The 15,963-nt window shown below is 46.6% G+C and overlaps 1 protein-coding gene across 1 annotated transcript; it reads left to right on the forward strand.

Annotated features, from left to right (window-relative positions):
• Window positions 1-11,477: 11,477 nt before the first annotated feature.
• Window positions 11,478-15,603, forward strand: LOC308413630 (uncharacterized protein; the record flags this gene model as incomplete). The annotated part of the gene is made up of 3 exons (XM_080908685.1): window positions 11,478-11,601; window positions 12,880-12,978; window positions 13,910-15,603. 3 exons carry the CDS (start codon window positions 11,478-11,480, stop codon window positions 15,601-15,603), a joined length of 1,917 nt encoding a protein of 638 aa, XP_080764811.1.
• Window positions 15,604-15,963: the final 360 nt, after the last annotated feature.

Raw genomic sequence — 15,963 nt, forward strand, 5'->3', positions numbered from 1 at the left:
GCTCCAACAATGACTGTGCTCATTTATATGTTACATGAGACATAATTCATAATCACCTGAGGTGTGAGGTTCATCAGAATGAGGGGACCTCAAAGCCATAACTTGAGGCAGGAGGGAGAGCCTTAGAGCCTTAGACAGAAATACTAGAAAGCTGTGGTGGCTTGGCTCTCAGTTTGACTACATCTGGAATTAACTAAAAGCCCAAGTTATGGGTTTTCTAGTCGACTGGATCGAGTTAGGAAGACCTACTTTGAATACACATCAATCATTTGAGGTTGGAAGAGCCACCCTGAACCTGGGCTACACCTCATGGCAGCCCAGGGTAAGGGACGGGTAGGAAAGAAGCTTTTTTTTTTTTTACGACTTTATTTTACAAAACAAAGATAAATGTACAGATTTTAAACATTTTTGCTTAAAATTATACATTTTTGTCAGTACTGTTTTTTCAGACATTGAAATAACTTTTTTTAAAACTGTTCTTTTTTTAAAAAATATATTTATTTATTTTATATAAGTACACTGTAGCTGTCTTCAGACACACCAGAAGAGGGCATCAGATCCCATTACAGATGGTTGTGAGCCACCATGTTCAAACCCCACCATGGGATTTGAACTCAAGACCTCTAGAAGAGCAGCCAGTGCTCCTAACCACTGAGCCATCTCTCCAGCCCCAAGAAAGAAACTTTTGCTCCTTACCTGTTTGCTCTCCATCCCTCCTCAACTGACGTTAGACCCTACTACTTTGGGACTCTGGTGTATACTGAGGACAAGTGGAAACATCCCAACTCCTGAACGACTACTGGATTCTTGGGCTTTCCACTGGTAGACAGTCATTGTAGGACTAGCCTGATCACGGCCTGTAAACCACTCGGACGAGAGAGGAGAGGCCTCTTCAGGGGACCTTCCTAAGCTGCCTCTGAGGGGTCTTTTAAAGCCAAATCCACCGAATCTGACCTCTGACAGCCTTTTGGAGGTGGCGAGAAGTTTTGTATCTTGTGATTTAGTTCAGGATAGTGTATGTGGTGAAAAGCATCCAGGGGCCAGGGGCCATGAATTGAAAGCAGTCAAGCCATACAGTGGTCTTCCTGGGCATGAGTACACGCAGGCTTGTATAATCTTTATTCCAGTCATTTGTTTCTTAGTGTACACAACATTTTAAATTTATTTTTACTAATATATATTTCTCTGTGTGTGCCACTTGTGCCTTAGAGGCCAGAAGAGGGCAGCAGACCTCCTGGTGCTGGAGTTGAAAGCAGTTGGAAGCTGCCACCACGTGGGGACTGGAGCATTTAACTGCTGAGCGGCTCTCTGGCCCCAACATTTCTCCCTGACCAAGGCAGCTCCGTCAGCTAACAGGTTCTCCAGGGCAACCTTGGGTTTTACCACCAAGAATAGCCATCATGGTGTGTAAAGCAGAAAAATGAGAAAAGGGAAATCGAGGCTGAGCGCTACAAGTATCCATTCAGACACAACCGGGCTGATTCGTTTCTTGTGGTTTTGAGACATGGGCTCCATGCGTAACTATCGTGGTTTGAATGGGAGTGGTCCCATAGGCTCATCACTTATTTTAGTGCCTTGTCACCAAGGAGTGGGGACTGTTTGACGATTAGGATTGGGAGGTGTGGCCTTGTTGGAGAAAGTGTTCCACTGAGGGCAGGGCTTTGAGAGTTAAAAGCCCATTCCAGGCCCAGCATCGCTCTACCTGCCATGCTGATCACGGACTAACCCTCTGAAACCATACGCAAGCTCCCGGCTAAAGGCCTTCTTTTATAAGAGTTGTCTTGGCCATTTGGTGTCTCTTAACAGAAACAGAATAGTAACTAAGGACTCTTGCCTCTGCCTCTGGATTACTTAAATTCCTACTCCGCCCAGCTTCCATTTGTTAAGTCAAAGGAAAATTGTAAGCTGGCTGAGAAAGAGCCTCACAGAGAGTTCCAGACGCTTCCAGGGGAAATAATCCGCATGTTTGGTGAGATTTCAGCTGCTCGGGGGCTAGAGAACAAAGCCAATGAATACAAGGAATCTAGGAAACGCTACGCAGGCGTGGGGCGCGACTACTTTGAGGGGCTTCTGCCTCTAGGAATCCTGGGAGTTGTAGTTCTGGGGGATGTTTCCGGGCATTTCTCCGGCAGAGATTAGAGTCCCGGGACTGCGTTTCTGAAAGGGAGGTGAGTGGGTCGGGGTGGACTTGACCTCACGACCTCCCTTGATTTCCCTGACTTGGTTATGGGATGGGCAAGGACCGCTCCGGGTCACCGAGGTGAGCCGGTGCTTCAGATGCTGCGGGACACAGGCGGCTGCTGCCTTCTGATTTGGGGGAAAGTTTAGCAATTCTCAGGGCTCCGCCAGAGGAACACCTGGACTTGCCAGCGTTTGTGGGAACTCTTCGGATCCGTGATGCTAAGTCCACCTTCTCTCACCTTTCTCACACTCTGCCTCTGAGTGAGAATTTTTATGTGCCTTAGTTTCCCCTCGTGCAAAAGGGACCATTAGGAGGACCTATAATATATGTTTGGCTTTAGAATCAAATATAGAGTACAAGTAAAATGCACTCTTGCATATATACATAAATATGTATATATATTTAGAAACCTATAATATGTGAAATATATACATTCCATACTATATGGACTATATTACATATTATGTAACATAATATATAATATATATTTAGAGTACTGTTTACATATGTGTGTGTTTGTATGTGATAGTTTGGTATTCTTGAGTCCACATATATTATTTTTTGCTTGTATATTTCTTGGTACATGCTTTGTTTGCGTGACTTTAGATGTTCACCACCCTTCCTTTATGTGGGTATAGCTCTTTGTATCCGAGTGTGTGTGTGTGTGTGTGTGTGTGTGTGTGTGTGTGTCTGTCTGTCTGTCTGTCTATCTATCTATCATCTATCTATCTATCATCTATCTGAGACAGGGTCTTAGTCTCTATCCCTGGCTTCTCTAGAACCCACTAAGAACAGCCTCCACCTCAGAACTGGGATTTCAGTGTTTACCATCACAACCTTGGTTTTTCTGACTTCCTTATTGTTTAAAAACTTTTTAATTATGGAAAGACTTATTGTTATTTTTTTAATCATGGGTATGTGCACATTTACCCAGACCTACCCATGCACACACACACACACACACACACACACACACACACACACACACACGGAGGTTACAGGTGTTGGGGCCTTTGCAGCTGCTTGTGGGATACCCAGTGCGGGTGCTAGGAACAAACCCACATTTCTTTCAGAACAGTATGCATCCTTAACTGACGAGCTGTGTCTCCAGCTCCTTTCTGACCTGTTTGTTTTCTCACTTTTGGATTTATGTGTGGGACTGTTTTACTTGCATGTATGTCTGGGTATTGAAGAGCTCAGAAGAGGGTGTGGGATCCCCTGGAACTGGAGTTAGGGGTAATCGTGGGTTGCCATGCGGGTGCTGGGAACTGAACCTTGGTCTTACCTGCTAAGCCGGTTCTGTAGTCCCTGACCTGTTTCAAGTCCCAGGAATCGTTGTCACAGTATTCATGGTGGGTTCTTAAAATTTTCATTTTCACCATGGAAATGTCCAGACAGTCTAAAAAAGAGTAAAATGAACTTCCATGTGACAGTCACTCTGTTACTCTATCTCATTTTTGTGTGGTGTGAGTTTATGCGTTTGTATTTGAGTGTATCTATGTGTGTGTGAGTATGATGTGTGAGATGTGTGTGTGTAGATGTGAGTGTGTATGTAGGGGTGATGTGTGTGAGTGTGCATGATATTTGTAAGTGTAGAGCTGGTGCATATGTGTGTGCACATGTGTAGGGGTGGTACATGTGTGTGATGTGTGTATGACTGTGTGTCTGTATTGGGTGGTATTGTGTATAGGGGTTTTGTGTGTGTGTGTGTGTGTATAGATGAAGTACATGTGTGTGGAGACCACTCTATCTTCAGAGACAGGCTCACTGAACCTGGTGCTCGCCCATTCTGTAAGACTATTAGGTCAGCAAGCTGCAGAGGCCCCTGTTCAGAATATTTCATCAGTAGGACTTTAACTGTGTCTATATGAAAACCAAGAGAGAAGCTTTCCTGTTCATTTGTTTGGGCTGCCATTCAAGAGCACCACAGAGCAAGATGGCTTAACAATCTTTGTGTGTTTGTGTGTGTGTGTGTGTGTTTAGCCCAGGAAGGCCTCAAACTCTTTTTGTAATCCAGCCTACCCTATATAGTGAGACCCAGTCTCAAAACAAAACACACAGTTAGAAAAATTATGGTCAGGGCTGGAGAGGTGGCTCAGTGGTTAAGATCACTGACGGCTCTTCCAGAGGTCCTGAGTTCAAATCCCAGCAACCACATGGTGGCTCACAACCATCTGGAATGGGATCTGATGCCCTCTTCTGGTGTGTCTGAAGACAGCCACAGTGCACTCCTATGTAATAAATAAATCTCTAAGAAAAAAAAGAAAGATGATTTCTTCCTTTGCTCCTCTGGAATTGTACCTGTCACTAATATATGACTCTTGCTTCTTTGTGTTTATTTTTATTTTCTCTCTTCTCTTAGGTTGAAGGGATCTGTTTCATAGCCCCGTTATGTTCTCCTCAGAAGGGCCCACAGTGAACCTGCAGGGAGGAATTACCCACTGAGTGTGATCTATGTTGCCAGTGTGAGTCAGTCAGGACGCGGTGCTATGGCTTGGGTTAGACCACAAGACACGGATGAACTATGTTCCTTGTCTTACTTACACTCAGCAAGCTGTAGAGTTCACTAACATTGCTCAGAATTTGAAGCACTATTACTGTGGCGGTTTGATTAGGTGTGACCCCCACGGATTCATGTGTCCAAATGCTTAGCCATAGGGAGTGAGGAGGTGTGGCCTTGTTGGAGAAAGTGCATCTCTGCGGTTGGGCCGTGAGGTCTCCGATGCTCAGGCTCTGCCCAGTGGGGAATCTGGCTCCTCCTGGCTGCCTGGTGATTAAGAGGTAGAACCGTTGGCTCCTCCAGTACCAAGTCTGCCTGCACACTGCCCACCATGATAATAATGGACCGAACCTCAGAAACTGTAAACCGGCCCCAGTTAAATGTGGTCATTTTAAGAGTTCTTATGGTGATGGCGTCTCTTCATAGCAATAAAATCCTACCTGAGACAGTTATGATGGTGGACAAGTGCTGGCAGGGTGGTGCTGGAGCAGCTGCTGAGGGAGCCGCAAACCGGAAGCGGAGATAAGTGCGAAAGGCTTGCGGCTTTTGAAACCTCAGTGCTCTTCCCTGGTGATACACTTCCTCCAGCAAGCCACGCCTCCTAATACACAAGGCTTCGGGGCTCCTCATTCAAACTGCCCCCAGCAATGAGTGTCTTGTGCCGAACCATCTCTCTAGCTCCCTAGGGTTCTCTCACCTACTAAACCACCATCTCCTGTCCCTTCATCTGACCTGGTCCTGTATGTGCGAAACCATGACTCCGTTTGTCTACTTTTGTCTTCCAAAGCTTGTGGTGTGAGAGCTGGGCTTAGAGATCCCGCCTGCCCCACTTGTCCATGGCAGCGACACCTGCCATCTTTATTTTTTTTTGAGAACTCCCTAAAATACCTGAAGGGTGTTTTGTACCTTTATACCTAAAATATCCAAACGCACATGTGTCCATTAGCGGCTGTCACAGTGCTGGGCCTAGCAGTCTGTCTCTGCCCTCGTTATAGCTGAGGATGCACACAGTAAGACTTGCTGACATCACACAACTAGCTTCTTCCCAGGTATGTGTGAGGAACTGTGTCTCTGTTTACATGCCACTCAGGGCCCCTTTGTGAGTCCCCTTGGAACTGGAATTCCGGACATTTGTGAGCCTGTACTTGGTTAGTGAGGACAGAACCTAAGACTGGCCAGTGCTCTTAACTGCTGAGCCTTCTCGTCAGCCCCTCACAGTACAGATTGAGTTATATATTTTCCTAACACAGAACCACAGTTGTGTGTACATACTATTAATTAACTTATTTATTTGGTTTTTCCGACAGGGTTTCTCTTTGTAGCTCTGGCTGTCCTGGAGCTTACGTTGTAGACCAGGCTGGCCTTGAACTCAGAGATCCAGTCTCTGCCTCCCAGGTGCTGGGCTTAAATGTGTGTGCTACCACTGTCCAAGTTTTTGTGGACATGCTCCTCAGTATTATAGAAAGAGTAAGTATTGATTTTCAAAATGGAGTCTGTGACGCTTCACATTAAACTTTGCACTTTGAGTATTGACTCTATTTTTATGCACATGTTCTCCATGGAAACAAAAGAGTTCATGATAGGATTAGAACTAGAGAAACACTTGATCTTTCAGTGTTATTTAGAGGCGTGTGGTTCCCATGACTGAGGAAATGGAATTCAGGCGTCCGCCGTGATCTCCTTGTGCAGGGCAAACATGCCTCTCGATCCTTGGATGAAAACCACTTGTGGGGGGAGGGGCTGGAGAGATGGCTCAGTGGTTAAGGGCTCTGCTGCTCTTCCAGGGGTCCTGAGTTCAATTCCCAGCCCCCACATGGAGCTCACAACCGTCTCTGACTGTAGTTCCATGGGATCTGATGCCCTCTTCTGGCGTGAAGGTGTATGACAAAATGCCCCTGTGCATAAAGTACATAAATAAATACAGTTCTCTCTCCTGTCCTCCCTCTTCTCCCCACCTCCTCAGAGGACATTGAATATTACCTGCTTTGTAGCAGTTGAGTTTATGGTGAGTTTTTTTTTTAATAACTTTTTTTTTTAGTTTTACTTATTTATTATATATAAGTACACTGGAGCTGTCCCCAGATACAGCAGAAGAGGGCACTGGATCCCATTACAGATGGTTGTGAGCCACCATGTGGTTGCTGGGAATTGAACTCAGGACCTCTGGAAGAGCAGTCAGTGCTCTTAACCACTGAGCCATCTCTCCAGCCCGTGGTGAGCGTTTTCTTTGAGCCTTTTTCTTGCAGGGTGTAATTTTTTTGGAAAAACCTGTAACATTAGTTCTCCCATTGTTAAATAGCTTTATTTTATGGATGGGAGAATTGAGGCATGCTGCTTGGAGGCCCAGGCAGGGAAGACCAAAAGTTCAAGGCCAACCTGGGTTACATATAGGCCAGCCTGGACTAAATGCTGAAACTCTGTTCCCAAAACCAAAACTCACTTGGAAAGCGTAAAGACAGAGTTGCTATCCAGAGGTACTAATCGAGTTTGAGGTTTCCCAGTGCTGGGCTGGGCTGCCATCCCAGCCTGAGTGCAGACGGTACTCTTCTCACCTGGGCCCTTTCTGCTCTGTCCCTGCTGTCCATGGGACAGAACTGTAGCCCCGAGACTCATAGGAGATCGTGGTTGTGAATGATCTGCCTGCGGTTGGCATGGGGTGTTATTTACAGGGTCCTGAGTAGACAGAGTGAGCTGTCACCGCAGTCCAGCACACTCGCCACCGAGCCACACTGGGGAGTGGACACCATGGCTGATGCTCTTCATGTGAAGCAGCCATGGGGGCTGGAGACACCGTCGAGCAGACCCTCACGGGCTGTTTACTCTCTCTCTCATGTCTTCCCAAGACTCAGCTGTTCCTCAGAAGACAGAAGGATGACCAGCAGCAAGGTGAGTTGAGCTTTTTCATTTGTTTTTTGGTCTCACCGTGTAGCCCTGGCTGGCCTGAAACTCACTACGTAGACCAAGCTAACCTTGAACTCACAGGGAGCTCTGTCTCCCTAGTGCTGAGATTAAAGGCATGCACCACCATACCTGGCTAAGTTGAGGTTTTTCAACTTGGCTTCAAAGTGCTGTCTAGTTTCTCAAGGATTCTGACACCCTGTTTCTTTCTCTGAGGAAGAATGGAGGGGAACAGGAAGTGTTTGAGAACCAGCTGCAGAGACGGTCAGCCGCTAAGGTCACTGGCTGCCCTCACAGTTGATGTAAGTTCAGTTCCCACTGCCCACGGCCATCTGTAACTTCAGATCTCTGCTGCCCCCTTGTGGCCTCTGCACCTTGGAGAGACATACATATAGGCAAAATGCTCAGACACATAAAATTATTATTATTTAAAACCAAAAACCAAAAAACAAAAACTTGTTGTTAGAGGCTCGTTATTTTTATTTTGATATAGATAAATTTCTTTTTATCGCTAAAATTTACCATAGGGGACTGGAGCGATGGCTCAGCAGTTAAGAGTGTTACTGTCCTTACAAAGGACCTGGTTTGGTTCTGGCACCCACTTGATGACAACTACCCATGGCTGTAGACCCCGGGCATCCTGTGCTCAAGGCACCAAGTATGCAGGCGGTGCATAAGCATACATGCAGGCACCAAGTATGCAGGCGGTGCATAAGTATACATGCAGGCAAAACACTCGCGTACCTAAAATAAAAACATATAAATCCAGTCACCGCCTTGAATTAGATAATTAAGCATAGGAGGGAAAAAATGAGTAATGTTGAATCTGCTCACATTTCCTATATTTTGTTTATAAAACACCCAGTTTCCTTCTTGTTTTTCTTACGGAATAATGTTGGGTTTGTAATAATTGTATAGATAATACTTTTACATTACATCTTTTCAAATAATACTTATATTATTTGAAATACATACCCTAATTCTTTATTCCAGTGCTGGAGATCAAATCCAGAGCCTTCCTTGTGCTGGGCAGGGGCTCTACCACTGAGCCACGTCCCCAGCCCCTCACTGGGGGATTCTAGGCAGGGGCTCTACCACTGAGCCACGCCCCCAGCCCCTCACTGGGGGATTCTAGGCAGGGGCTCTACCACTGAGCCACGCCCCCAGCCCCTCACTGGGGGATTCTAGGCAGGGGCTCTACCACTGAGCCACGCCCCCAGCCCCTCACTGGGGGATTCTAGGCAGGGGCTCTACCACTGAGCCACGCCCCCAGCCCCTCACTGGGGGATTCTAGGCAGGGGCTCTACCACTGAGCCACGCCCCCAGCCCCTCACTGGGGGATTCTAGGCAGGGGCTCTACCACTGAGCCACGCCCCCAGCCCCTCACTGGGGGATTCTAGGCAGGGGCTCTACCACTGAGGTACATCCCAAGTTCTGATTTTTTTTTTTTAATTTGACAAAGTATTACTGTATAATAATACTTTGTCTGGTCACAAAGTCTCAGTCCTCCTGCCTGACCCTCAGTGCTGGGATTTCAAGCATGTACTGTCATAACCGGCTTTACTCTGTGTTCTTAATGACATCATGTTCCCATAAATTGACATGATCTGTAATGGAAGAAGTACAGTCAACAAATGTCTTTTCTCTATTCACAGGTATTTAAGACATTTTAACGTATTAAGTCACAGTTTTAATGTGCTAAGGAATGTTGTAATAATAGTTATGTTAATAAACATTTTCCTCCAAAAAAAGCTCAAGGAAGTTTGTTCCTATGGTTTAGAAATACTAAATGTGTTTTTTCTTAAATGATTTTATTTGTATGAGTGTCCTACCTGCATATGAGTCTGTCCTTCATCTGTGTGCCTGATGCCCACAGGGGCCAAAATAGGGAATAAGATCCCAGGAAGTGGAGTTGTGAGCTGCCGTGCTGGTGCTGGGATTTGAACCTGGGTCCTCTGGAAGAGCAGCTAGTGTTCTTAACCACCGAGTTATTTCTTTAGCCTCTAAAACATGCTTTTGATATGTGACACTTTGGCTTCTCTGTATGGAGACTATTTTGTTCAGACTGTTCTAATTAATTACAGAAGATAGCCATTTTCACCTTTCTCATAGCTGGGTGTGTTTACTAACTGATTTACATGTTTCATTCACCATGTGACTGTGTTGTATCGGCCGAGTGATGCATCTAATTTTAAAGGTCTAGTCATACAAGGCGGCTTGCCAGGCTCCTCAGACCAACCTTGTGAGGCAGCACTGAGTTTAGCGTGTTCAAAAGGTAGTCGGGAGGCCAGAAGCTCAGACAACTGCTGAAGTCTGCACACAGGACACACGCCCAGCACACTCCTGTGTTAAGAGTGAGGGGCAGAGAGAAGGGTCCTCCACCTATGAGCTGGGTGGCTCTGTGGCTCATCCTGGGGGATGCAGGAGCCTCGGACACAGGTGCCCTTCCTGGCTGACTTGAGTGGATCCTCATCTGGGGTGCTTACGGTTCATCTGGGGATCCTGAGTGGCCCCCAGGTCTTCAGCAGTGCCCAGTTTCCAGATGAAAAGTTAAAGCAGCCTTGTTGGCCGTGATGGTTCTAAAGTATGCTCATTTCACACCCCCAGGCGACCCTTGGAACCCGTTCTGTCCCCACACCTTGGGGGTTCTGTTGGTGTTTATTGGTAGAAGTTAGGGATGATGGTGAAGTGGCTCCACAGGTTCATTAAAAGTTAAAAACTGTAATTCTAAGTTAGCACGTTTCTGTCACGAGGCAGTTCATGCCTAGTGTCTTGTTAGTACTGAAGTTTTGTAAAAACAGACTTGGTCAATGTCTTATATTCTGCCCTTGGCACTTACAGTACATTATTCATTCCCTTTTATGACTTTCGTTGTCAGATGATGGTTTTACAGCCCAGAGAGATGTTTCCCTTAATCATAAATCTGTACCGTGCTTGCTTTTGAACCTAGTGCAAATAGCTCCAGACACACAAAGGATTAGACAGTCCTAATTACAGTGTTTCTTAGAGAGGATTTCAAAATCACTTGTATAAGATTAGGAATTCTATTGACTCACTATTAGAAATTAGGAATTCATCTATTTGCCTATGTAACATTGGTACAAAAGAGGACATCTTCATTGATCTGAAGAAAATATGCCCAATAGGATAGGTTAATGCTGAGGAATTGTTATATTAATTTAATAATGACAGGTGGGCTGAGAGATGGTTCAGTGGTTAGGAGCACTGGCTGTTCTTCCAGAGGTTCTGAGTTCAATTCCCAGCAACCACATGGTGGCTCACAACCATCTGTAATGGGATCTGGTGCCCTCTCCTGGTGTGTACTCATATCAAACAAACAAATAAATCACTTAAAAAGTAATGACAGGCAGGTCATATCAATAGCAGGAATCTATTCTGAGATGAAGTCTCTTGGGTCTTGCCTCCAATAGCTCATTCATCAAGGTAATGCAAAAAAAAAAAAAAAAAAAAAAAAAAAACAGTGGGCCATCTTAGGAAAGTCATCTACTAGCATTGGCCTCTTAGATAGCTTCTGCCATGCAAGAGGCTCTGGTTTCAGTGTTTCATTTCCACTGAAAAAAATGACGCAGTTAGGCAGATGAATTTTCTAGACATGGTGAGTGGTTCACACCTGTAATCCCAGCACTTGGGAGGCGGGGGCAGAGGTGGGAAGATCAGCACAAGATCAGGCCTAGCCTGGTGTACATAACAAGCTCTTGACCAACCAGCACTAGATAGCAAGACCCTGTCTCGAAAACCGAAACAGAGCAGTAGCCAAGGGTGGGAGAATCGTACAGAAACATGGACCCTGGGTTCTTAGCTCAGCAGTTGCTTCCTGCTCATCCTTCCTGCCTGCAGAAGACCCAGGTTGAAGCTGTATGTGTGCTGTTGTAGGAGATGGTGACATTCAAGGACGTGACTGTGGTCTTCAGTGAGGAAGAACTGGGGTTGCTGGACGCTGCCCAGAGGAAGCTGTACTGTGACGTGATGCTGGAGAACTTGCGGAATGTGGTGTCACTGGGTGAGGGCAGACACGGGTGCCGCATGGCAAGTCCACGCAGGGTGGCCCCAGATGGGACTGGAGCTCTGCAAGCCGTTCTGGTTTTTTTAGTCATTTTGTGATTCAAAGTTGGAGATGCTCTTCAGTTTCATAAATGAAGTGAAAATTACAGCAAGATAGCATGTTTTAGTCTTCTTCAAATTATAATCTCAATCGGTGGGTGGTTGCACATGCTAAATCTTGCCTACAGATGCCACCCGAAGTACATTGAGGCAGCTGGAGAGAGAGCTCATCGTTAACGCTTTCTGCTCCCGTAGCGGACCAGAGGTTGGTTCCCATAACCCACATCAGGTGGCTCATAATCCAGGGGCTCTGCCACCCTCTGCTCCTCTCCATGGCTACCCGCACTCACATACACGTGCACTGACATATACACATCAAAAAACTCAAAGGGAGTATTGTAGAGAGAATCTCTTGTGTGTTGTATGTGTACAGAAGCATCACCTGTCAATTAAAGTCTGATGGCCTATTAGCTGAGGCAGGAAATTGGAGGAGGGAGTTCCAGCAGGGAGAGAGGAACTCTGGGATAGAGTCAGGTGCAGGAGGAAATTTGCCCCAAACGCTGAGGAGACAAATGCATGAAACTGGGGACAGGTAACCAGCCACGTGGCACTCATAGAAAAGAATAAATGGGTTAATTTTCATGCTAACTGGGGAAAGAGCCAAAGTTTGTGGCCTAGGCATTTTTTTCTTTTTCAGAAATAATTCTCAGAGTCATTATTTTTGGGAACTGGGGCACAGGTGGGAAAAGCCCAGGGTACAAAGTATTGAAGGAGTGAAATGAAATAAGGTTGAGGCAAAGACATGGTCAGCAGGTGCCAAGGCTGATGACCCAAAATTCAACCCCTGGGGCCTACCAAGTCCCACCTGCCATCTCTAACCGCCAGTGGAGCGAATGAACACACACACACAAGTGCTAAGTAAAAATGTAATGATACATCAGAGAAATCACACTGGCAGTCTGCTACAACATTGCCAAGAACAGTTTGAGAAACGAGAGGGGGGGAAATGAAATTATGTTTTTGATATAGGTGTTTATAATAGGTGTCTTACTATGTTTACAATAGGTGTTTGTCAAATTATACTAAAGCCTGTGCATATTTTGGGTCTTTTAAAACAATGTTTATCTTCCTCTGACTTGAACTGTCAGTTAGGGAAAGAATAGATTGGATGTCCTGAAGAGGATGCCGTGGGCTGCCTATTTTCAGGGCGTGTTAATTTAAAATATATCCTTCACAGGACATCAGATTGGGACTCCCCATGGTTTGCTCGAGAAGCTCAAGAGAGAAGACGTGTTTTGGTTGTTGACCGTGGCTAGCTGGGGCAGGGAATTTACAGGTGAGTTACAGTGAGCGGCTTCTCCTGCTTCTTAACCTGGGCACGACTTTGGGGCTGGGGACCGCCAGGGCTGTGTACTGCTCTGGTCCCTCCTACTCTCAGCATCTGTCTCCACTGCGCTGACTCGCACGAAGCAAGTCACATGATCACCGCTGGACTGCCTGGGCCCGCCAGCTTCCCAAGTAATGACTCGGAGACATGTTAAATTATGAAGCCCTGTGCCTTAGCTTACTCGTCCCCAACTAGCTCATACAACTTAAATTAACCCACTTATATTTACCTACATCCTGTCATGTGGCCTGATACCTCGCCTCAGTATTGTACATTTGACTTCTTTGTGTCGGGCTGGTGAGTCGTCCCCCCCACCTTTCTCTTTCCCAGAATTCCCATCTCTGCCCAGAAGTCCCTCCTATCCTCTCCTGCCTAGCTATAAGCCATCAGATCTTTATTAAACCAATCGGGAGATGCCTTAAGGAGGTGAGGAAGGACAGAGACGCAGCTTCTCATAGTGTTCCAAAAGATTATCACAACATATACAATTCCTCTACATCTGGATGGTTCCTGTGTATACAGGTGCATGTGCCTAGGGCCATAGATCAACATTTTCTTCCCTAGTTACTTTCCAACTTTAATTCTTAAAAAGTTTATCTACGTGTGTAGCGAGCACACACTGCAGTGCCACTCGTGATAATTTGTAGGACTCTAAACCGGTCTCACTAATGTAAGTGTGGGAGCTCCCAGCACTGACCTTGCCTTCTGGGTGTGTCTTTGAGACGCTCAGTGTTAAAGAACGGGAACCATTTGTTAAAGAACACTGAACCATTCTGTGGTTCAGTGAGACCTTAGGCTGTGGTCTTAACTGTGTAAGTCCAACACCAGCCAGCAGAGCATTCACACGCTCTACCCTCCCTGAATTTTCTTATGCTTTTAGGAGACAAGAATCTAGAGGAGACGGAGTCTCTTGAGGAAGTGGGATCCAGGCACCTGCCACACGAGGAGCTTTTCTGCTCACAAGCATGGCAGCAAGTGACAAGGGACCTAACGGAGGCTCGAGACTGCAGAGTGAGCGTCAGAGAAACTGGCTCTCCGTTGAAACCAGAGGATGTGCACCGTGAAGACGAGGAGTACAGCAAACACTCCAGTCAGACTTCAGTCCTTCAAGTTTACCACAGGGAATGCCGTGAAGAGACACATGAGAAAGATTCAGTCCCCAGTTGTAGTCACCATCTTCGTATCCTTACAGGAGGAAAGCCCTACAAGTGTGAAAAATGTCACCACACCGTCCATTGGTTCTCAAGTCATCTGCCCCGTCAGGGAGTGTGTGACAGACACGGATCGAACAAGTCTGAGTCACTGTTTAAAATTTTCAGTCAGTGGGCACTGTTTCATGACCATCAGAGCATCCCCAATGGAGAAAACTTAAACAAATATGGGGAGTGTGGGAATACCGGGGAAAACTCCTGTGGTCAGACAGCTCTGTTATCCCCCACTGCAGAGGAACCCTATACCTGTGACGAGCGTGGAGCACGCCTCAGTCAGAGCTCACACCTTCCAGTCCCTCAGAGAGGCCACACTGGAAAGAAACCTTATAAATGTGAGGAGTGTGGGAAGCGCTTCAGCTCACTTTCACGACGGCATGCCCACCGTCGAAGCCACACTGGGGAGAAACCATACAGGTGTGACACGTGTGGGAAGGGCTTTCGTTATAGCTCACACCTTAGCATTCACTGTAGAATCCACACAGGTGAAAAGCCCTATAAGTGTGAGGAGTGTGGGAAAGGCTTCAGCCAGACCTCAAATCTTCTGGCCCATCAGAGAGGCCACACTGGAAGCAAGCCCTATCAATGTGATGCTTGTGGGAAGGGCTTCAGTCGGAGTTCTGATTTTAACATGCACAGTAGAGTCCACACGGGTGAGAAGCCTTACAAGTGTGAGGAGTGTGGCAAAGGCTTCAGCCAGGCCTCAAATCTTCTGGCCCATCAGCGAGGCCACACTGGAGAGAAACCCTACAAATGCAGCACGTGTGGGAAGTCCTTCCGCCGAAGTTCAGATCGTAATGTTCACTGTAGAATCCACACGGGAGAGAAGCCCTATAAATGTGAGACGTGTGGTAAAGCCTTCAGCCAGTTCTCAAGTCTCCAAGTGCATCAGAGGATCCACACAGGAGAGAAGCCGTATCAATGCTCAGAGTGTGGGAAGGGCTTCAGTGGAGGGTCCCAGCTTCAAGACCACCAGAGGTGTCACACTGGAGAAAAGCCCTATCAATGTGAGGAGTGCGGGAAGGGCTTCTGTCGGGCGTCCAACTTTCTGGCTCATCGCAGAGTCCACACGGGAGAGAAACCGTACCCATGTGATGTGTGTGGGAAATGCTTCCGGCAGAGGTCCTACCTCCAAGCCCACCAGAGGGTCCATACTGGAGAGAAACCCTACAGATGTGAGGAGTGTGGAAAAGTCTTCAGTTGGCGCTCGTACCTTCAAGCCCACCAGAGAATTCACACGGGAGAGAAACCCTACAAGTGTGAGGAGTGTGGGAAGGGCTTCAGCTGGAGCTCAAGTCTCCTAATTCACCAGAGAGTCCACGCTGAGGATGGGGGTCAGAAGGACCTTTCTTCATCAGAGGATTAGACGGGAAATAAGCTCTACCGACTTAGGTTTTCCTATTTCAAGAGGATGCTGAAATAGCTTGTCTGAGCCATTGCAGGGCGTGAAGAAGTTACCTCACAACAGGACATGTGTGTTAGAGCTCTAGTAGACTGCCACAGGGTTTGGGGCACCAGAGGGAACTAGTAACAATGGATTGAAAGGATAAAAAATATAGCCTAACCCCTCCAAGGACCCCAAGCTACCTCACTCTAAAGGAGCCTTAACCCCCGCGCCTAAGAAGCCCTAAATACCTCAAATTCCAGACTCTGCTCTCTGCCAGTAAGTAGATATATGGCCACAGTCCTTGCTGTTCTGGAGCCACTTTCTGTATGAAACTGGGTG

This window comes from Micromys minutus (genome assembly GCF_963924665.1).
Source record: "Micromys minutus genome assembly, chromosome: 32".
NCBI classification, from domain to species: Eukaryota; Metazoa; Chordata; class Mammalia; order Rodentia; family Muridae; genus Micromys; species Micromys minutus.